The sequence below is a fragment of the Scyliorhinus torazame genome, chromosome 16, assembly GCF_047496885.1.
Source record: "Scyliorhinus torazame isolate Kashiwa2021f chromosome 16, sScyTor2.1, whole genome shotgun sequence".
Lineage (NCBI taxonomy): Eukaryota > Metazoa > Chordata > Chondrichthyes > Carcharhiniformes > Scyliorhinidae > Scyliorhinus > Scyliorhinus torazame.
The window spans coordinates 171,800,806-171,824,773 of NC_092722.1; the positions used below are offsets into that span (position 1 = coordinate 171,800,806).

At 46.0% G+C, this 23,968-nt stretch overlaps 1 protein-coding gene across 7 annotated transcripts in view; it reads left to right on the forward strand.

Moving 5' to 3' along the window:
* Positions 1-518: 518 nt before the first annotated feature.
* Positions 519-23,968, forward strand: part of eno4 (enolase 4) — an 81,616-nt gene continuing 58,166 nt past the window's right edge. For all 7 annotated transcript variants that reach the window (XM_072479472.1, XM_072479473.1, XM_072479479.1 and 4 more), the window contains exons 1-3: positions 519-846; positions 7,724-7,852; positions 20,742-20,932. In XM_072479472.1, coding sequence (XP_072335573.1) covers positions 670-846; positions 7,724-7,852; positions 20,742-20,932 — 497 coding nt within the window. In that variant the 5' untranslated portion in view covers positions 519-669. The remainder of the gene's footprint in view (positions 847-7,723; positions 7,853-20,741; positions 20,933-23,968) is intronic.

The following is a 23,968-nucleotide window of genomic DNA, read 5'->3' on the forward strand; positions in this document are numbered from 1 at the left end:
GAATGGCGTCCCTCAGCATTGTAAATTCTATGATTATGATTCTAATGTATGTAAAAGTTAGTATTCGAGGATACAATACATCCAAGGGAATGTGGTGCAACCGTTTTTAAAACAATCGATTATGTTTCAGGAACTTTTATGCCATAGAGACATCACAAAATGTTTCGCACAGTTAGATGCAGTGAAGTGCGATCACCATTGCTCTGTAAATAGGCATTTTAAGCGCAGTAATGAAATAAATGAGCCATTAACCGTTTTGGGTTTATGTGTTGACTGAGCATTGGCCAAGGAACAGGGAGAACCAGAAATGTCAAGGCCAGAAAAAGGACCCCTCAAATGTGTATTAAAGGAAGAGCTCACCGTTGACAGCAGACTCCTGGCCACGAGGCCGTCCCCAGTCGGTTGGCCGCCGCCACCACACCTGGTGCTCCAGGTAATCCAACTCGACAGGTGGAGCCCAAGCGGAGTCCGTGACGTCACGCCCAGCCGCGCGACCAGAGGTCGCCTAGCAACGGCGAAGGAAGCGCCAGGCTGATTCCCCCGAACAGCGGTGTATTAAAACTTTACCACCGGCGGCGACCATTTTTTTTGTGTGTTTTGCGAGGGAAACTTAATCAAAGTTTGTTTTCCTTGTTTTAAAGTAACACCGAGAGATCGAGCGGTTAAGGGATGTCTGACAGCCGGGTGCCCAGCAGTAACGGTCGCAGCGCCGAGCAGGCTCGCGACTTCCACCAGCTCAAGCAGCGCGCGGCCGAGTACTACAGGAGCAACTCGGTGCCACAAAGGATGCAGGAAGTGCTCAACACCATGTTCTATGACAAACCCGACGATGTTTACGGGCACCTGGTGGGTATTTAACTAATGTGCTGTGCTGTAAGGAGGGAATTAAAAATGCAAGCCTTGGTTAGCGGGTTGAAAGACCTGCAAAAACCAATCTGCGGATAAATGCGCAGGGCAAAAAGAGTTTCCACCACTTGCTTGGTGACTCTGCACATTCCTTTTTGTTTCGACCTACTCGGGCAAATGTCGGCACAGGTTGGCAGGAGTCTGTGTTGCTCTTTGTGCTGAATATTTCGGGATGGTGGGCGTAGTGTTCACACAGACCACAAAAATGAACAACGCTATAAATGTATTGTCACTAGTAACTTGGATTCGACAGGGAGGCACGGTAGCACAGTGGTTAGTACAGTTGCTTCACAGCTCCAGGGTCCCAAGTTCGATTCCGGGCTTGGGTCCCTGTCTGTGCGGAGTCTGCACGTTTTCTCCGTGTCTGTGTGAATTTCCTCCGGGTGCTCCGGTTTCCTCCCACAGTCCAAAGATGTGCAGGTTAGGTGAATTGGCCATGCTAAATTGCCCTTAGGTTAGGTGGGGATGCTGGGTTACGGGGATAGGGTGGAGATGTGGTCTTAAGATCGTTACTCTTTCCAAGAGCTGGTGCAGGCTTGATGGGCCGAGTGGCCTCCTTCTGCACTGTAAATTCTATGATTCCATGACACGTACTCCTTAAGAATACACAGTTGATTAATAACATCTAACTACACTCATCTACAGCTAATCTGCAAAGAATCTCACCTCCACAAGGCTTAGCATCACTGCCTTATATAGTTGTAATTGTAGCTCCCTCCAGTGGCTACTCTTGACACTACATTAATCCTTGTAGTGCTGATAGTTATAATACCATAGAGTCCACGTTGAGTGTGTTATGTATGGGGCTGCTTCCAGGGTTTAGCTCTCTCTCAGCGCAGAGTATTGGTAAGGTTCCTGATGCTTTCTCCCCCCCCCCCCCCAATTAGGACCAAGTTTTAAATTTCAGGAATATCTAGCACTGTGGGAGAATCCTAACCAACCTCATGCTCAGAGATAGGTTACCTTGTGTGCAATTGAATATTGGGCTGCACTGGAGTGCTGCTTTAGGCTGTATTTAGAATGCTTAAGCTGGAGTTTGGTGAGTGAGTGAGAAGTTTGGTGAAGAAGGAAAGAAGTGCTCCTGTCATTCCACCTTGCCTCAGCTTCCAGTACCTGGCTATTACTTTGCTGATTGGTGAGTACCTGGTAAATTATTCTATTTATTCAAAATTTTAATCTTACAGTACGGCAGGTCAGCTTGGGTGAGTGAAATGTGTATTCTGAGGTATGTAGGAAGTCATGGACACATCATATGACTTAGACAAGCTCATCTGCAGGAAATGTCACCAGTATCAGAGCTCTGGGTTTTGGAACTTGAACAATAGCTATGAATACATAGAAAACAAAGATACAGATACAAGGTACATTAACATTGGGCTCTTAGTAATCAGTTACCACAACCGTACTGTTTAACTATCTGTATGTTGCCCTGTGGTATGAAAACATATCGCAGCATGTTTGAGGCCACCAAGGTGTACCCTATTGTTGTTTGCCTAGGTCGCACCCATGGGTCTTTCTTTCGCTCGGTACTCTGATCCCTCTGCCTACTTCCCCTGTACTTTGGGCGTTTCTCCCCGCCCCCCTTTTCCTATCCCTCCTCCCCCCTCTTTTGTCTGTTTAATTTCCCTCTCCCCTCCCCCCTCCCCCCTCCCTTATTGGTTGCTGGGTCATGAACAGATCCTCAAACAGGTTGGTAAAATGCTTCCATGTGTTGCAGAAGCCTTCCTCTGATCTTCTGGTGGCAAATTTGATCTTTTTTCAATTCTGGAGGAATTTTACTGAGTTAGTCAGCCAGTCTGCGGCCTTGAGTGGTGCTGCTGATCTCCAGCTGAACAGGACCTCCTGCGGGCGATCAGGGAGGCAAAGGCTAGGACATCTGCCCCTCTCCGCATAAAGAGCTCTGGTTGTTCTGATACCCCAAAAATTGCTACTAGTAGGCACAGCTCCACCCTCACCCCCACAACCTTGGACATTGCCTCAAAAAAGGCGGTCCAGTACCTGACAAGTCTGGGACATGACCAGAACTTGTGGATGTGGTTGACCGGGCTTCTCTGCACCGTTCATATTTGTCTTCCAACTCCCGGAAGAACCCACTCATGTACTTTCTGGTCAAGTGCCCCTGTGAACTACCTTTAGCTGCGTTAGACTCAGCCCTGTGCATGAGTAGGTGGAGTTTACCCTATGCTATGCTTCGATCCAGAATCCTCCCCCCTAATTCTATGCCCAGCTCCTTTCCCATTTTTACCCTGTCTCATCCAGCGGGGCCCTTACCTCCTCTAGCAGTCATCCATATATGTCAGCGCAGTTATCACGCCTTAGTTCGTCAATGTTAGAAGTCTGTCCAGTAGGGTGTGTGGGGTAGCTGGGGGACATTGCAGAGGCAGTTGGGGGGGGTTGGGGGTGGGGGGGGGGGGGGGTTGGGGTGGGGGGGGGGGGGGGGTTGGGGGGGTGGGGGTGGGGGGGGGGGTTGGGGGTGGGGGTGGGGGGGGGGTTGGGGGTGGGGGGGGTTGGGGGTGGGGGGGGGGGGGTTGGGGGGGTGGTGGGGTGGGGGGGGGGTTGGGGGTGGGGGTGGGGGGGGGGTTGGGGGTGGGGGGGGTTGGGGATGGGGGTGGGGGGGTGGGTGGTGGGGGTGGGTGGGGGGGTGGGGGTGGGGGGGGTGGCGGGGGGGAAGTGGCACTCTTTCCTTCTGATACAAAACCCTGTAACTCTCAAGAATTTTTATAAATTCACCTCAGTATTACATATTCAGAAATGTGTTGCCGAAGTCAAAGCCATAGCCTGGTTTGCTATCTGCCTGTCTTGAATCCTGTGCAAGTTTATAGGTTTATATGCCTCACAAATCCCACAGGTTTTTCCCTGTGACCTCCAACAATCACTCTGAAGGTGTCCTGCTTTGTGGAAATTAAAATACATATGCTACTTGGTCTCACCCCACTTCTCAGCACTATCCTTCTGGCCTGAGGAGGGTCTCCAGCTGTCTCTTTTCTTCCCATGGATACTCGGTTCCCTCTCCCTCTCCATCTATTTTCTCAGTTCGTTGGATTAACTATGGAAGGGTTTCCTTGGGGATGAGGGTTTGACTAATCATCAGTCAGTGTTTCTGCCTGCCTGGCCCTCTTACTCTCTCCTCCTCTATGTAAGTTCTTATTGGAAAGGCTGTAGAGGTTTTGAACTCCTCAAGAAGAATTATTTCTGGAAGGTTTTCATAGGTGGCCTCAATTTTAAACACCCATACCCTCCTGTCAAAGCAAGCTGCTTAATCCATTCAAATTCCAGGTACATCTGGTCAAGCAGATTCTGTTGGTACGGAATTTCTGATGGTACACCTTTCGCATTAATTCTCACACACTTAGGGTGGGGATTTTCTGGTTGTTTCTGATGGTGGAATCTTGCAGTGCCACCAATGGCTAACCACGCTGTAGATTCCCTGACAGCGGAGGATGTGTACAAGGTGAAACCTCGTTGACAGTGGGGGAGCAGAGTATCCCACTGCTGGCCAATGGTCGGGTTGCCTCCCGCTGCCACAAAACATGCTGGGGGAAGGGGGTGCACAAAATCTCCCCTTTAAAACAGTCCTTTTTGCTGCATCATATTTTGTTGCACTTTCCTCAGGCTAGAGGGAGCAAGCCTCAAACTTTTCCTGTCAATTTACTCTGCAACAGCAGGAACCAGGGTTGGCATAGCCACTTTAACTGTTATACTTACCTTTCGAAAAAGATAAAGAAGGCATCCACCTCTGCATCATTAATCTTGGGACTTAATGGGCAAAATCAAATACCTCAGCACTTAGGCCTGACCTAGGAGTGGTTTCAGTAGGTACAGTGAGATCTCCTCTCCTCAACCTGAGCTGTTTTAATTTAAACTCCATTTCCTTTTCTCTTTGAAGATAATTATGTCAATTATGATTCTTGCTGTCCAATCTGGAATTTAATTTCAGATGGTTCTTACTGGAAGAGAAAATAATTCCAGCTTTATTCAATAGAATCCCTGCAGTGCAGAAGGAGACCATTGAGTCTGCACCGGTCCTTGGAAAGAGCACCCTACTGAAGCTTAAGTGCATGCCTCCATCCTATCCCTGGAACCCAGTAACCCCACCTGTAGAAGGGACTTTAGTGTGCAGATTAGTTGCCTGCTTAAGGGTATTCATTTTAACTAGCTGCTTGACTATATTTCATGAGAATAGGCACTTGGCAAAGCGTGATGGATATTTAGCCTTATTTCAACCAAGAGTTCTGTATTCAATAGTCAGAAGGTCATAAAATGGAAACAATATACAGCTGCACATTGTTTTGCTGACAACATGATCTTTTATTGCTTAGGAAAGGGACAGCTTATTTCCCAAGATTTGTTATTAAAACATGGCTCCGGCTGCTTGTTTTCTGTCTCTCTCTCTAATCTAAAGCCATGCTTTGTCCCAGATACTGTTTACTACATAATATAAATATGTGCTTTTACCTCTATATGGGAGGGCATTTTGGAATGACTTGAGTCTATCCAGCCCTCCATGAATTCATGCTTAATTAAAAGACCTTTGGCGAAAACTCGAAGTACACCGAAGGAGCAATTTTGCTTGACCAATCCATCTAACCTGGACATATTTGGACTGTGAGAGGAAACCGGAGCACTCGGAGGATACCCACGCTGACATGGGGAGAAAGTGCAAACTCCAAACAGACAGTCACCTGAGGCCGGAATTGAACCCGAGTCTCTGGAACCATGAGGCGGCAGTGCTAACCGTCTACATTGTCCATTGCTGGTCTTCTAATGAATATACATTCAGAACATTATGGACAGTACAACATGAAAATAAATATCATGCTCAGAACTCCTATTGCATTGAGTGATAAAAAGGCAAACAACAAATTTTTCTATGGTTTATAGAGTACGGTGCATTCCTCGGTGGGGGAATGGTCCCTGACACTTTTGTTCAAAAACATCTGGTCCTATGCCCAACTGCAAAAAGTTCCAACTAACAAGAAATTATCTCTGAAATCAACTGACTTTTTAATTATTGTTCTCTAGCCCCATTACTCCACAGGTCACACCATGTAAATGCTTTGTTCACTCACCAAAATGTCCATTCGTTTACTTTCACTATTGTTGCCACCAGAATAAAAGAGAAACCAAGCTTCTTTCAATAAATTCATAATGATTTATTTATTATTTTTTTTGAACTTCTTTTTAGAAGCAAGTTGCAAAATCTGGTTAACATATATAATTTGTAATCCGGATGTGTAACTACATATCCCTTTAAATCCCAACACACACACACATTTACGGCAAAACAAATAGATCTCTGCAGAGTTTGCCGTTTAAGGGAAAAGACACCTTTTGGCCAAAGGGAAAATTTTTTGAAAAAAGGATTTAAGTTTGAAGGCTTTTGAAGCTGCCGAACTGGTTTGCAAAGTCAAGTCGTTGTACACCGTCGTTGTCTGGAAATTCTTTCCAAAGGAGCTTTGGCGTGGAGAACAAAGTGGGATCAATGTCCCTGGAACCTCTCTCTCATCTCATCTCAATTTCTCTGGTTCCCAAATTCTAGCCTAGTTATACTGAGAAAGGAAGTCTATCTGGATACTGATTACTAAACTGAATTTCAAACAAGGCACACAGAGAGTGAGTTAGGCAACCTTTTTGATTTATTCCCAAACTGAGTCCAAAAAACAAGTTCAATACAGAAACCCATCTCAGTGAGGTGGCTTCCAGAAAGGCACCAGGGCCTCACAGCCTCTCAAAGCCGTTGTTTCTTTCTTCAGCAATTAAAGATCATATAAATAAACAGGTATTTGGAAAAGGCAGTTTGCTCAAAGTCCATGTAAACTTATAACCTTTTTTTAAAAAAAGGCAGGTTAGTTCCCAAGTGTCCAAGTAATTTGGTAGATTGAACCTCCCCCCCCCCCCCCCACCACAACGGCAACATCGGAGTACCCTCCCAGCCTCAGAGGCATCGGGGCTCTCCCCTCTTTCCTCCCTCACTACACATAAGGGGACTCCCACTAATGAAGGATAGTTATCACCCCCTCCCCCCGCAGCCAGAGCTCCCTTCATGTGCCCCCTTGACCCTGTCCCCTGGCAGTGCCGGGGCATGCCCAGCCTTGTTCCTCAACCCCTGGGGCCTCCAGCCACCTCCGCCCCCTCCCTCCCCCCCCCCCCCCCCCCCCCCACTCCCCTCCCCCCGGCATGGTCACTATGACTGACTTCTGCTTTTAAAAACGAGTACTGGTTCGTACTGGCATAACATCACACTGCCGCAGGTGGGGGGGGCGGGGGCGGGAGGTGTTGTGGGCAGGCGCTTTGGTGTCAAGCCCATTAATTATATTAATACTTATTTAAATCTATGGAAATCAAGTTTAAGCTCTCGGTGGGTATGAACCTGATTATGTCACTGGCATGGGGGGGGGGGGGGGTGCAGGGAAAATCTCAAACTGCGATCTCACAGGCGCAAATCCCATTTTTGGCCAATCATGAGATTTGGCAGCCATTATGGAATTTGCGCCCGCGGCTAACAGGGCCGCGCGATCACATCCACTGTTCCTGGAAATATGTATTCATAACACTATCACAACAGTGAATCTTTTAAATATAGACTCATTTGACTATGGTCCAATGACCATCGATCTGATGTTATTGTTGGTTTCTTAGTTTATGGTGTTGAACTAAAAATGTTTATATTCTTGAAAAACTGCATCACAGTTGAAAAGCCTGCAAAATAAGCTTTTGAATAATGGGACAATATTTGCATGCGTATTGTATTTTCAGTAATTTTGTACGTCTTTTAGTCGAGCAAAGATTTTTATTTACTTATCTTTGTTTCCAACAGGCAAATTATTTTGCCAACTTTGCAAAGCCAGCTGCCATAAGTAGGATTGTTGGAAAAGAAATACTAGATGCAGAAGGTGAACGAACAGTTGAAGTGGAACTATTCTGCATTATTAAGAATTTTGAGAAGGTTTGATTGGATTTTTTCGTACACTGGATGCTTAGTTTTTCTGTGATGCTGACCTATTTTAATTTTGATTGTTGATGTTCATGATTATCTAGAAATAATCTTTTTATAGTACAATATGTTTACATTCTATATTATCATAGAATTTACAGTGCAGAAGGAGGCCATTCGGCCCATCGAGTCTGCACCAGCTCTTGGAAAGAGCACCCTACTTAAGCCCACACCTCCACCCTATCCCTGTAACCCAGCAACCCCACCTAACCCAAGGGCAATTTAGCATGGCCAATCCACCTAACCTTCACATCTTTGGGAGGAAACCGGAGCACCCAGAGAAAACCCATGCAGACACGAGGAGAACGTGCAGACTCCGCACAGACAGTGACCCAAGCGGGAATCGAACCTGGGACCCTGGCGTTGTGAAGCCATAATGCGAACCACTATGCTATCGTGCTGCCCCCCAATATAAAGGCATCATATTAAGTATGATGCCTTTTTATTGGTTTCCCTTGATGGCACAGCAGTAAAGTCTCCATGTATTATATTTTACTGCAAATATTCTATTTTACAATTTTTTTTGCTATTTATTTATTATTTTTATTTTTGAAGTTTATAAATTTACTTAAATTTTAATCGCATGTCATTCTGTTCAAGGACCATTTTCAAAATTTAAAAAGGCTTTCCTCACACCCAGTTTTCAGGGACCAAGGCACCAATTGCATGAGCAGTGGCCCATCAGTGGGCGAGTTAATTCCGTACCATAAAAGCTGGCCTAGGTAGGAACTGATCTTCAGAGTGGTCCCGGCTGGGACTGTTACTTGTAAATGCGTTCATTTTGGAAATAAACCATCTTTTTGAATCTCCATTCCGGACACCCCTGTGACCAATAAACTTGCATTATCAATTTGTAATCTTCTTTCATTCACACTCTTTGTGGAATGCACGGCATACCAAAGGGAACAATTGTCTACCTAACATTTTTAGTTGCATTACAGTTCCAAATAATCTTTCCTTCAGCCTTACCCCCATATAGAATTATATCTAATGCTTGAATGCCAAGCCAACTGCCTCTACAAGCTCAACCAACAGATCTGATCTAAGCTCTGCAGTCCTGCCATATCCAATCGTGAATGTTGGTGGACAATTAAACAACTCACTGAAGGAGGAGGCTCCACAAATATCCCCATCTTTAATGGTGGGGGAGCCTAGCACATCAGTCAAAAGATAAAACCAAAGCATTGCAACAATCTTCAGCCACAAGTGTCGAGTGGACGATCCATCTCTGCCTCCTCCGGAGGTCCCCGTCATCAGAGATTCCAGTCTTCAGTCAATTCAACTCACTGCACATGATATCAAGAAACAGCTGAAGTAACTGGAACTGACAGTATTCCGGCCATAGTGCTGTGCTCCAGCACTTGCCTCTCCCCTAGCCAAGTTGTCCCAATACAGCTGCAACTCTGGCATTTACCTGGCAATGTGGAAAATTGCTCAGATATGACCAGTCCACAAAAAGTAGGTCAAATTCAACCCGGCCAATTACTGCCCCATCAGTCTACTTTCAATCAAGAGTAAAGTAAAGGAAGGATTCTATCAGGTGTCTCTTGCTCAGTAATAACCTGCTTAATAATGCTCAGTTTGAATTCATAGAATCATAGACTCCCTACAGTGCAGAAGGGGGCCATTAGGCCCATTGAGTCTGCATGGACCTCTGAAAGACTACCCTACCTCTGCCCACTCCCCCGCAACCCCAGCTAACCTCACACTTTGGAAACTAAGGGGCAATTTAGCATGGCCAATCCACCTAACCTGCACATCTTTGGGCTGTGGGAGGAAACCGGCAGGGTCACTTAGCTTCTGACCTCATTACAGCCTTGGTTTCAACATAGACAAAAGAGCTGAACTCAAAAAATGAGATGAGAGTGACTGCCCTTAACATCAAGGCAACCTATGAACAAATGTGGCATCAAGGAGCTCTAACAAAACCAGAGTCAGTGTAAATCATGGGGAAATTCTCTGCTGGTTGAAATCATTCCTAGCACAAAGGAAGATGGTTGTGGTTGCTGGAGGTCAATCATCTCATTCCACGACACCACTGCAGGAGTTCTTCAGGGTAGTGTCCGAGGCCCAACCATTTTTAGCTGCTTTATCAATGGCCTTCCTTCCTTCATAAGGTCAAAATTAGGGATGTTTGCTGATGATTGCAAAATATTCAGCATCATTCATGATTCCTCAGATTCAAAGGCAGTCCATGTCCAAATGCATATAGACTTGGAAAATATTATGGCTTAGGCTGACAAGTGGCAAGTAACATTACTGCCATACAAATCCAGACAATGACCATTGCCAACAAAAGAGAATCTTAACCATCATCCATTGATCATCAATGGCATTACCATCAGTCAATCCCCCAATATCAACATCCTGGTTCTAGAAACTGAACTAGACTAGCAATATAAATACAGTGGCTACAAGAGCATATCAGAGGCTAAGTCCAGTGACAAGTAACTCATCTCTTGACTCCTCAAAGCCTTTCCACCATTTATGAGGCACGTCAGGAATGTGATGGAATACTCTTCACTTGCCTGGATGAGTGCAGCTCCAATAAATCAATAAACGACAAAGCAGATCGCTTGATTGGCACCCCCTCCACCAGAACACACAGTGTATGCCATCTACGAGATACATAGCCAGAACTCATGGTGAATTACACAGCACCTTCCGTGTATGCCATCTACGAGATACATAGCCAGAACTCTTGGTGAATTACACAGCACCTTCCATACACATGACCACTGCCATCTAGAAGAATAAGGAAACAGATACATGGGAACACCACCACCTGGAAATTCCCCTCCAACACACTCACCATCCATACTAAGAAATATATTACCATTCCTTCAATTCCACTGAGTCAAAATCCTGGAGCCCCCCTCCGTAACAGCACTGTGGAAGTTTCTGTCGACTGCAGCAATTCAAGAAGGCAGCTTACCATCTTCTCAAGGGCAATTAGAGATGGGCAATAAATGCTGGCCTAGCCAGAAATGCCCACATCCCATGAATGAATAAAAAAATTGCCAAGTCTTTTCTCCAATTGGTGGCAGCTGCTCTCAATTACAAACTTAATCACGCACTCCATTGTACCATTACATGATTACACCCACCAACAACAGACAATCCTGCCTCTGAGCACCCAGCCCCCCCCCCCACTAACCATGCAACCTCCCCCAACCAATCAACCCCACCCCCAACTAACTGGAGGGAGTTTTGTGGTGGATTAACTTTGTTGATACAACTGTAGAGAAGTGAAAATTTTGCTTGATTAACAGCTTTTTGATGTTATAATGAGCTATGTTTTCTGTGATTTATTTTACCATTGTTTATTTATTCAAGGTAAAGAGGTGTCACGTGTTTAAAGCTTCTGTTATTGATACTTTGAAGGTCTGGTTGATTGACGCTTTGAGAGGAATCGCAGTTTTTAAAAAGTGCATTATAAATGAATGTTTTAAAAAATATATAGGCTTCATTGGTTCTCTACAGTGTACACTGAGTGAAAGGGTTTGGAAGTGCCATGTGTGGGCATGTAGAGATCATTGAGATGGATGGAGGTGCATGAGTTGACATGGTGGATTGAGGGGCCATGTGGTTGGGTAGAGGGGCATGAGTTGACATGGAGGGACTAATGACTTTGCCTTTCAAAAGATATCCAAATCCAGATTATGGTTCACAACTCCTCGGAGGGACTATGAACCATGAGTTATCATGAAGCTGGCTGATTCCACAAAAATTGCCAGGGGGGGCTAGACAGTATCTACCCAGGCAATGGAGTCAGCCAGGTCAGGAGTGCAGGTTACGGGACAGCACTGCAGTCTCACGGCGCCGAGGTCCCAGGTTCGATCCCGTTTCTGGGTCACTGTCCGTGTGGAGTTTGCACATTCTCCCCGTATTTGCGTGGGTTTCACCTCCACAACCCAAAGATGTGCAAGGTAGGTGGATTGAACACGCTAAATTGCCCCTTAATTGGAAAAAATGAATTGGGTACTCTAAATTTTTTTTTTTTTTAAAGGAGTGCAGGTTAGAGGCTCACTACCTTATCCCGCACCACTGAAAATTGGAGTGCAGGAATTGGGGGTGGGAATTCTGGAATTGGTGTCACCCACAATTTTAACTGGCTCCTGAGTTCTTATAACACTCCAAAAATCCAGCCGAAATACTTTGGCTTGTTTGTTCATTGCGATACAAACCAGCCTACTGTTTCTTCCAGTCAAGGATCCAACATACACAATTCCTGCCATAGTTGTCGCGTTCCACAAGACTTCCAGCAGAATTACAGCAGGATTCTGTTGGAATTGTTGAGTAATTTCAGCAAGTAATCTCAATTGAAAGTGGCTCCAAGTGCTTCTGTAACATCTGCTGATACTTGACCATATATATTATAAAATAAATCTGTTGCAGTTCAAATAAATGCTGGAGAGAGAATGCCATCTCCTCACCAATTTACTAAATTTTAACGAAGAAACTGGAAATTGCAGGCTGCCGAGGGCAGTAACTGAAAACCCCAGTAAGTAAGTCTATCAATATTGGCAAAGACAAGGGTTGCACGGTGATGCAGTGGGTAGCACTGCTGTCTACAGCGCTGAGGACCCGGGTTCAATCTTGGCCCCGGGCCACTGTCTGTGTGGAGTTTGCACATTCTCCCCGTGTCTTATAGAATTCATAGAATTTACAGTGCAGAAAGAGGCCATTCGGCCCATCGAGTCTGCACTGGCCCATGGAAAGAGCACCCTACCCAAGCCCACACCTCCACCCTAGCCCAGTAACCCCACCCAACCTTTTTGGACTCTAAGGGACAATTTAGCATGGCCAATCCACCTAACCTGCACATCTTTGGACTGTGGGAGGAAACCAGAGCACCCGGAGGAAACCCACGCAGACATGGGGAGAATGTGCAGACTCCGGACAGACAGTGACCCAAGCTGGGAATCGAACCTGGGACCTTGGAGCTGTGAAGCAACTATGCTAACCACTGTGCTACCGTGCTGCCACCTGTGTGGGTTTCACGCCCGCAATCCAAAGATGTGCAGAGTAGGCGGATTGGCCACATTAAATTGCTCCTTAATTGGAAAAAAAAATTGGGTACTCTAAATTTCTTTTCTTTTTAAATAATAATATTGGCAAATTCAAAAGAGAGGTTAAAGTTTTAGGTGTTGACTTCCGGTGGCGGCCATGGTGTGAGTGGTCGCACACAGGGCAGCTCTTGTTTGAAGACGTAGGAAAGAGCTCATTTTACCCGATATTGGGTGTAATTTCGATGAAAAGATATAGTTGAAGGTCGGAAGAATAATTTCCCCTGGGAGTGGTAGAACCACTGGTTACCAAACCCGGCAGAAGACGGTGAGAGACCTGGCCAAGGAGTTGAGGAAACCTGCGGCGCAGCAACCTCTGAAAGGATGGCAGGGGGGGGAAGGGCTGGTGTAAGGTGGAAAGCCCCAGATGGAACAGTTGATGGCTTTTATTAAGGATGCATTTCAGCAACAGAGGAAGGAGATGCGGGACCACTCGAAATCCATCGAAGGAGCTGTGTCACCTCTGAAGAGTTCGATGAAACGAGTGGAGAAATGTTTGGAGGTGCAGGGGTCGCAGATCTGAGAGATCGAAGGGGTGATCTCGGACCACAGCGATTGAGTGGTGGCACTGGAAGCGGCGGTGGGGCTCTTAGGAACCTTTGGAAAATGTTGAGGGCAAAGGTGGAGGAGCTGGAATTTGCTTTGAGACCCCAGACAGAAGGCGGCCTGCTATGACTCCTGCCCTGTGACAAGGGGGACATCTCCTTGGCACACATCTCCTGGGGCAACCTGGCCTAGGTGGTGTGGTGCCGCCTTGTTCTGCCCACTGCCCACCAAATGCACCAGGGACAGGGGTGGAGGTGGGGGGAGGGGGGGGGAGTGTGAGGGGAGTCCGAGGTGCTGCCCTGTTCCAGCATCTCCCCTGTGTGGGTCATCGGCATGGGACCCAGCACCTCCTCCTCCCTCGGAGTGCCTAATGGCCCTGGGCTACTCCAAGGAATAGGGGTGTGAGCAGAGCAACCCCCTGAGCCCCCCCCCCCCCCCCCCCCCCTGCTACCTGGCTCTGCCAGTCCTGGAGGCCGTCTCTGGTCTCAACCAGATTCTGCACTTCCGTGGCCATGGAGCACAGGTACTGGACCATCTCCATCTGGGACTGTGCCCCCACCTTGAGGGTCCGTGCCACATTAGTCATTGACTGGACCATGTCCCTCTGGGACTGGGCCACATCCCTCTGGGACTGGGCCACATCCCTCTGGGACTGGGCCACGTCCCTCTGGGACTGGGCCACGTCCCTCTGGTTCTCGGCCATCTCGCCCAGTATTTGTCTTGGGCAATGCCACTGACGCTCTCAGCCATAGCCTGCTGTGACTGGGTCACGTTGAGGAGTGATGTCCAGGTGGTTCTGGCACATGACTGCCTGTGAGAGGGCAGCCGTGTCCTCGGCCCTCGCCTGTACAGAATGCCCCAGGCCTTGTACATTCTGACCCATACTCGACATTGTCGCCCCCGTTGACTCCACCGCGGACGCCATCCGTGCGGTGTCGGATTGGGTGGCATGCATGATTGGCACCACCCCCTGCTCCTGCATGCAGATGGACTCCTCCACCTGCGCCTGCAGGTGCTGAAAGCCATCCGTCATCCGCTCCTGTAGTCCCTGGGTCTCTGACTGTATCTCCACTGTGGCTGGGACTGGATGTTCCAGGAGCCCGGGACCCGTCTGGGTGGCTGGCCTACCCTCTGACCATCTAGCCCCTCGGCTGCTCCTACTTCCACCTGCTGTACCGGATGCGATGTGTGGTGCGCACCAGATGGTGTCCCAGGAGCATCTTCACTGATGTACCCATCTGAGGTGATATTCTCTGAGATGGTGGAGGATGTTGGAGACAGCTGTGATGGAAAGTCCGTGTCCTCCTCTGACCCGAACTCCGGAGTGTCCTGAGTCTCGGGCAGAGGGCTGGTGTTCAGGCTGCTCTCCACTTCAGTGCTCTGCCATCCGCGGGGCACCGACTCTGGTACTGGCTAGGGGTGGGTGTCTCCGGGTGGACCAGGCCCGTCTCTGGCAGGTCCTGTCAGACACAAGACGGCATGTATGGTTAGAGAGCGGGCCGGGGGGAATCTGCAACTAAGCACGGTCTCATTTGCTTGCCCGCCGCCGACCTCTGCGTCTGCGACCTCCCTTTCTTTCGGGCTGCCGACCACATCCAGCGCCCTCAGCTCGGACATGGTGAGGAGCCTTCTCCCGCTCCCGGCCGTTTTGGCCTTCTCCTGCAGGTGGGGGTTGGGGCAAACACAAACAATGACACTTAGACATTCTGACGCATGCAGCCCAGGGGTTGCGTAGATGATGGCATTAGTGGACAGGGCACCCGGCTATTGCGGCAGGCATGGGTGCTGGCATGTGGGGCAGGTTAGGAGTTTAGCCATCCCCGGGGAGGGGGGTGGGGGGGAGGGGGGGGGAAGAGGGCGGGGGTCTGGGTTACATGTGTGTGGGGGAGAGGGGTGTGTGGGGGAGAGGGGTGTGTGGGGGGGGGAGAGGGGTTTGTGGGGGGGGGGGGGGGGAGAGGGGTTGGTGCCAGGGGCGCACTGATGCCTACTCATCCTAGCCGCCCCGAGAAGGTCGTGTAGTTTCTTCCTGCACTGGATACCAGTTGGGACGACGTTGCCCATGACGCTGACTGCCTCTGCCACCTGCACCCAGGCACGGCGAACGGCGGCGCCTGGTGACCTTGCCCCCGGGCCGGGGTACAGGGTCATCTGTCTCTCCTGCACGGCGTCCAGGAAGGTCTCCAGCTCAGCGTCCCTGAACCGTGGCACTGCTCTCCTTCCAGGCATCTTGTTGACCGAGACAGTGTGTGTGGAAGATGGATCGTTTAATTGAAGCTGCGACGTATGAGTCTCATGGACCCGACAAATCCAGCAGCGTTTCGCTTGGAACTGGTTGCGTTCCACAAGGCGATGTTGCAAGCCCATTTAGAGTTGTTGAATCGGTGTACTTGTTGCGCAGTTTTTGCTGCTGTAACACACCACTGTTTCCACGCTGGCGTCAGCACTTAGTCTCAAATTTGGAGAATCCAGCCCATGTTTTGGGGTTGTGAAAAGTTGGAGAGATTCTAGGTGAGAGTTTTTGTGGTCCTAGCAAGGATAGTGGGGGAGGAGGTGGACCTGGATCATTGGTTAGCGATATTTGGGGTTTCGGAAAAGCCGGAGCTCATGGAGAGGAGGAAAGCCAGTGTCGTGGCCTCCGCCTCTCTGATTGCCTGGCGACGAAGCTTACTGGAGTGGCGGTCAGCACCACCACCGGGGGTAGCGGCCGGTTGTGTGACCTGTATGACTTCCTGCGGCTGGAAAAGATGAAGTATGAGCTAAGGGGCTCAGCAGAGGGGTTTGAGACAAGATGGGGAATGTTCGTGACCATGTTTGAATTGTTCATCGCAGTGGGGGGGAGAAAAAAGGGGGGAAAATTGTACAAACTCTATAGTTGACTGTTGGGCGTGTTTCCCGGGGTGATTATGTGCTATAACTTTTTTGATACATGTTTGTAACAAAATTAATTTTAAAAAGGTTTTAGGTCTTGATCCTTCATCGGAACTCTAGTGTGCACTGGTAGGCGATAAGCATTATTAGTTTGCAGAGATGTTGTGGCATAATGTTAGTCTCCCTACCTCTGGACTAGAAGCCCCAGGTTCAAGTCCAATGCCAGGACTTGTTGGCCACAGAAGAAGCGCTCATAACGCGGTTCAATGGACTGATAATCAGCTCAGGAATCTTCCTACCACTTCCCCACTATTCCCCAAAGGGCAAAATGTGTGTGTGAAGATGCACTAAAAAAAATTACTAGTCTGCTACAAAATCAGATGAATTGCAGAGCTATTTTAACAACCAATATTCTCTCACATTTAATATATAAATTATAAAATGTATGCATTCACTGGTATCTTGACATTCATCAGATGCTTTGTTTAAGTTTTTGGTCAGATAAACGTACATCACGATTTTCAATTTCCTCATAATCTCCTGAAATTGCAAATCTGTCTGTTGCCTAAAACTCATTTCCCCTCAAGACCTCTGTTATATAAATGCCAGCGGCTCAGTCTGTTTATAAAGCATGAAATACAGGTATTTTCCGCTATGTCCAGATCATTTCCATTATTGGGGTTCAAATAATTTCTCCTTGGATCTCTGCTTAAATTGCATTCAGTTGTCATGAAATTATCATTAATGGTGCCACCTGATCTATATTGCTTTCAGTAAGTCTCCATATTTTTCAAAATTGACATTTTCCCCCATTACAGTACATTTTCATCTCAATTCTTTGTTTGTTAATTGATTAAAACTCTACAATATTAAAAATATTACCTTCTACAAGTATTATTATCCAAAAAGCTTAAGGTAAATAAAAAGAATATGAAAATTACTTGTTAGGCCCATTATCTGTCAACAACTATAGCTTTTTCGTTATGAAGACAGACATTTGTTTGTTTGTGTTTACTGTCAGGACATTCGGAAGGCGGTTCCAGCACAATGTTGAGGCGAGTTTAAAAAAATAACAGAACTTAAGCTGTATTAAAACATTAAGAAACATATATACAGTTTTGATCCTAAGTACTGTAGTTAAAAAAGTGACTGAAACCTGATATTGCAAGGTGCATTTGCAGCATGACTCTGAAAATTGCACATATGCTTGATGCCCTACACTTTGGATTTTACAACAAAGAAATTGGCCCTCTTTCAGGAGGGTTCACCACAGACAAACACAAGATTATTAGAGCCTCAAATAATGTTATTAGTTTGTGCCAAATACTTCCGCTGAGTGAATGGCCCTGTTAGTCAATCTGCTGATGTATAACAGTACAGGTGCTTGGCTAATCCACGTTCCTGACTTTTTATTATTCATTAAAAGGATGTAGGCATTACTGGCTATGCCATTCCTAATTACCCTTGAGAATGTTGTAGTGAGCCGCCAAATTAACAAATAGCTATTCTTGTAGTATAAGATCCTGAATGGTCTCAACAAAGTGGATGTGGAAAGGATGTTTCATCTTTTGAGTGAATCCAGATTTAGGAGCCACTATTTTAAAATTAGGGGTCACCCTTATGGTATAGAGATGAGGAGAACTGTTTTCTTTGAGTGTTGTGCGCCTCTGGATCTCTCCTCCTCAGAAGGCTGTGGAAGCAGGTTCAACAAATATTTGTACGGTGGAGGTAGGTGGATTCGTGTTGGACAAGGGAATCAAAGGTTATTGGGGTAGATGGAAATGTGGAACTCGAAACACAAACAGATCAGCCATGATTTTATTGAATGGTGGAGCAGACTTGAGGAGCTGAATGACCTACTTCTGCTCTGCTCCTATTTCCTGTTCCAGTGTTGAAAAATCTCTTTATTACGCATTAATCCTATTATCTGCTCATAAAAATGGCAATTCCATAAAACTCTCAGTGCTCTTCACATCTGCATAAATAACTCCTGCTGGGCAAAGCCATCAGTGGGGCTTGGAACTCAGAATTCATTATGGGTTACATTGCACAACCTAATGAACAAGTTCTCCAGAGCTAGCCATCTGTTCATTTTTTTTTCAAAAGCCTCAAGATGGACTTTCAATCAAAGAAGTCAGGCATCTATTCATTTTTTTTCAAATGCTCAACAGGACTTCAAATTAATGCAAAGTTCAAACCACAGGGTCCAGGTGACACATTAATGTATATGATTCCCGATACTGTTGAATATGAAAAAGCAATTTACCCACTGGAGAAAGTACTCTAATGCATCTTGACTCCTTGCCCAATGCTGGCCAAATTAATGGTTGCTTACCTTTTAAAGATATAGCTCTAAGATCAATCATTCAGTAAAACATTCTCAACTTACCATACAACCAAATTCAACCAAAACATTTCTATGTCTGGTTTCGGGCACCTGCAGTACTGAGAAAGACCCTGCTATCCAATGGCACTTATCCATTTTTTTTTTGCCTTGACAGACTACTCACAGATCGGGCGTATCTTTCAGTGTCCCCCCTCAGCGACTCCACCATGGCCTCCGGACTCTCCCACTTCACCCAACTTACCTCTGTGGGGTCCTTGAGCCCAACCTCTTATGGGCAGGACATTCCCGGACTCGACCCCTGGCACAGGCAACCTGGGTAACTGGCAGTGCCACCCGCACACCGTGTAAGCACCAAGGTGCCCAGGTGCCTGTGAAAGTGCCAGGATACCATGCTTCCCGATGCCTGACTTCCCGGGGATCTCCAATCGCCTGGGGAACCCCTCGGGTGCAGTTATGGCTAATTTAAATATGTATATCTGGATATCACCTAGCGAGAGCGAAATCCATATCACACGGTCTCGTGAGACTCCGTCAAATTTCATGAGACGTTTCGGCCATCACGAATCTCGCGAGAGGGTTTCAACGGCTTTGTTCTGCCACCAAGTAGCACGTGATGAGGCCATTGAATTGAGCCCAACATCTAATTGCGACATTTGAAGTTTGGAAAGATCTTTTAAACTTACCTATCAAAAAACTCCCAACTTTAAACGGGCTTCCCCCATGAACTGACTGACATGACATGTTTCACAAATGCTTTAGGAAGTACCTATCTCACTGAAGATCTCAAACTCAGGAATGTTCAAAATTGAGGCAGGCATTGAAAAGACATTGATGTCAGTTTGAGCATGCATTGGGTTGCAAGCTGCCACATTTCCCATATGGATCAAAATGGCAGCCAGTGGAAATTGGCTGCCTAACGCCGGTTGCACTGTGTTGTGATGGCAAAATATGGTCCATGGGGCGCGAGTTACTGATCCCATTTATATTTATCACAACCCATTTGTATCTGGAGATTGAACATCTTTCAAAGAAAGCTTAACGTCCCATTCCTTTCTGTTAACTTTCTGTTTACAATATTGTTGCTAGTTCTGCTTTTGGGCTCAAAACATTTTCAGCAGAATATATTGTATGAACAGTGAAGACTTAAACTGTTTGATTCAATGGAACTTTGTTGACCAAAATAATAGCTGAGACACAACCACCTCAAGAAATTTCTTGGCAGTTCCATGAAGAGTTCTTCAATGAACAGGGCAGCACGGTAGCACAAGTGATTAGCACTGTGGCTTCACAGCGCCAGGGTCCCAGGTTCGATTCCCCGCTGGGTCACTGTCTGTGCGGAGTTTGCACGTTCTCCCCGTGTCCGCGTGGGTTTCCTCCGGGTGCTCCGGTTTCCTCCCACAGTCCAAAGACGTGCAGGTTAGGTGGATTGGCCATGCTAAATTACCCGTAGTGTCCATAAAGGTTGGGAGGGGTTATTGGGTTGCGGGGATAAGGTGGAAGTGAGGGATTAATGTGGGTCGGTGCAGACTCGATGGGCCGAATGGCCTCCTTCTGCACTGTATGTTCTATGTATGTTCTATGTAATCTATGAAACTTAATTTCTGCACGTTATTTTTATTATATTTACATTCTGGATTTAAAAATGAGGATCATCATGTATGACTATAAACTTTGCTTCTAATAATTTAACTTGAGTAACATTTTATCTATTGAAGATATTGGGCGAGATCTTTCAGCTGTTCATGCTGGTGGGATCTTCCAGTCCTGCCAATCCCCACCACGGGTTTCCCAGCAGTGTGGGGTGGATTCAATGGAAAATCCCATTGGCAGGAGTGGGACTAGAATATCCCTCTACTGGCCAGTGATGGGCTGCCACCCGCTGCCAAAAAACACACTGCGGGGAGGCCAGCGAATCTCACCCATTGTTTGTATACTGAGATCGCAACTTTAAATCATTTTTATTTACATTAGCTGCATTAAATATGTTCTAAAATAATCTATTTCTTTTCAGAGTATCTGTTTTACCACAATGTCTAACTGTTACCGTGATCCTCACTACACTACCCAAGATACCATGGACAAAGCAAATGAACTAAAAAAATTATCTGTCCAAATTGCCTTGGAGTGGATTAATGAACCACTGAATTCCTTGCTAAAGGGACTTTTGCCAGCTAACCAGATCAAAGTGGACAAACTGCTGAGGTATTGCTATAGTTCTTCCAAATCCTTAACTCTTACAAACCCTCTGTATTAAAATTTCTTACACCTATCTTCGACATTATGTTAAGTCACAATCAGCTATCAGTTTGTTCTTCCTCGTTGTGTTATGCCAGGAGAGAGATTGGCAAACTGCACTGATTTCTTCTCGCCACCTGTCTGTAGGCAGAAGGTGTCTTCAATTATTTTTAAAGCCAAAGTGTGCAGTGATGTGTTTTCCCAAATCCTTGGTTGGTGTGAGCCAATTTATTTTATATTTTTAAAATAAATTTAGAGTACCCAATTCATTTTTTCCAATTAAGGGGCAATTTATCGAGGCAAATCCACCTACCCTGCACATCTTTGGGTTGTGGGGGCGAAACCCACGCAAACACAGGGAGAATGTGCAAACTCCACACAGACAGTGACCCAGAGCTGGGATCGAACCTGAGACCTCTGCGCCGTGAGGCAGCAGGGCTAACCCACTGTGCCACCGTGCTGCCCGTGATCCAATTTATTAATAAACCACAACAAGCTCATGATTAACTCAGAAGGTTAGTTTATTTGCATTCAAACCCAGGTGAGGAGTGTTCGCAACACAATGGATCTTAACAGTACAAGGACCATAGAAATGAATATAAATTTACCTGATTTCCAGAGTCAGAGCCCAATGAGAAATTCTTTCATATAAGAGTTAGAGTTCAGCTGGCTGATGACAGGCATTGGGTTCCTTTTGCAGTTGGTGTGGATACCGCAGGTCAAGTAGGTACACAGGGTCAGTTTTGCAAGCAATGATAAGAAATCTAGCAGAGACCGGCTTGGAGGAGTTGAGAGGTGGTAACCAATTGCTAGCTCAGCTGGGTGGCTGAAGTCCTTTCCAGTTGATATTAAAAGAACAGACTGAGGATTTCTCAGTTCTCAAAGGTATATTGAGATTTCAAAATGGTCACTCGAGTCATATGACTGCCTTTCTCCATGGTGACTTGCAAAGGGGAAATTTATCCAGTGTCTGCAACTGTCTTTGATTTCAGAACTGATACTGTCCTAGTCATTAGTTGCTGAAACAGTTGCCATCCATATTAAGGGTCTGGTGTCGGGAAGCCATTGTCTAGGCAGCCCCACCAACTACGCTAGCAGGCAAGGTGAGGTTATAAGATTCAAATTATGTCACTTTGGCTCCCTTTTGAAATTGATCTGGATCTGGGGCAGCATGGTGGCACAGTGGTTAGCACTGCTGCCTCACAGCTCCAGGGACCAGGATTCAATACCAGCCTTGGGTGACCTTGAGGTGATTACTTGAGGTCGGTATAATGAGGTTCTTGTAGCTCGAGGGGTAGCTCCCAGCAAAGGGCCAAAGTCATGTGACATATAGCAGCCATCTCTTTGGTTTAGCAGGAATTCATTTTTTTTAAAATAGCAATTAACAATAAAGTTTTAGATTTATTTTCATGTTCCAAGGACCAAACAATTTGCTACCTTTTTTCCATTGTTTTCATTATTTTTAGTTGAAAAAAATATTCCATTTTCGTATTTTCATTTACTTCATTTTAGCTGTTTAATATTTGAAGCTCATTTTAGCTGTTCAATATTTGGCGTTGTTTAAATTTCTTTATTTGATGCCTGAACCATAAGCTGGTGTCATCAGTTTAATTTGATCATTCTCAAAATGATACAACTTGCAAATCCAGGGTCAGGATTTTACAGCCCTGTCACCGCGTGTCTCCCTCCGGTGGATGCAGCGAGCCATTTAAATCTCCATTCAGTTCATTGAGACCGTAATATCACACTAGATGGGAGGTCCCCTAAAATTCTGGCTCACATGATTTTTAGTGAAATTGGAGCTTGCTGGCAGCATGGTCATTTTCCTGGAGTGTATTTTAGGATGAAAATCATTTTTATGGATTTCCACTCCACCTTGCCTCCATCGCAATTTCTAGGCCAGGTGGCGATGGGGTTCATTCTCCAATCCTCTGTTAGGAGAATTGCTATTGGGAATGTATAGAAATTACAGGAGGGTGTAATTCCAGACAGATCTGCCATCATAGATCTCTGTCTAACTTATGATCAGATAGGTGAGATGTAGTGACTTGTTAAGTTTGGTTGACCTTGTCAGAACCATTACACTTAAACTTTTCCCCTGCTTGGACAACTTCCAACCAAATCTTGGGCTTGTGCTTATTTCTATTTATTCTCCTATTGAGGCTGACTTTAAAATGCCAGAAGGAGGAACTCTTTGATCACTTACAAATTGATGACTCCACCCACAGGAAAGATTTTGTTCAGCAGCATAATTTTCCAAACGTTGATCGTAAATGGTCAGAAATCCAGCTCTTGTTTTGGCGAAAATGCAAAGGTGACCACATTGATTGTGATAATGTTTGAGTAAAGGGAAAGAATGGAGAGGAATTTCAGAAATGCTTTCAGGGAAAGCTCCTTGAGCGATATGTTCTCAGTCCAATTAGGAAGGAGGCACTGCTGATACTGGTGCTAAAGAATTAGGTGGGATGAGTGTCTGTGGAAGAGTACTTGGGTAAGAATGATCAACATATCATAAGGTTTAGCATTGGAGAAGAGCAGGGGACAATATAAAGCAGAGCTTCTAAATTAAAAGAGGACTAATGACAGTGGGGTGAGAGGAGATCTAGCCAGGGTAAAATGGAACCAAGGTTTGACAGGGAAAACTGTAATGGAACAATAGGTGATATTTAAGGAAGAAATATTCAGGCACAGGCTAGGTACATTCCAACAAGAGAGAAAGGTAGGGAACCCAAAGGGGGTGATAGGAAATAGAGAATATGAGCGAACAAATAAACCAGTAGTGTAAAGCATGCCATGTGAAGTCTTTAAGAGAGAACCAGGCTTAATATCGCAAGTCAAGATGGAATATCAAGAGGAAAATAAGACCAGCAATGAATGAGAAAATATGAGAATTGAATGGCAATTAACATGAAAGGTAACCCAAAATTCTTTTACCGGCATGCAAATAGTACACAGGTAGCAAGAAGGTGGGCAAGGCCTATTGAGGACAAAAAAACGTGATAT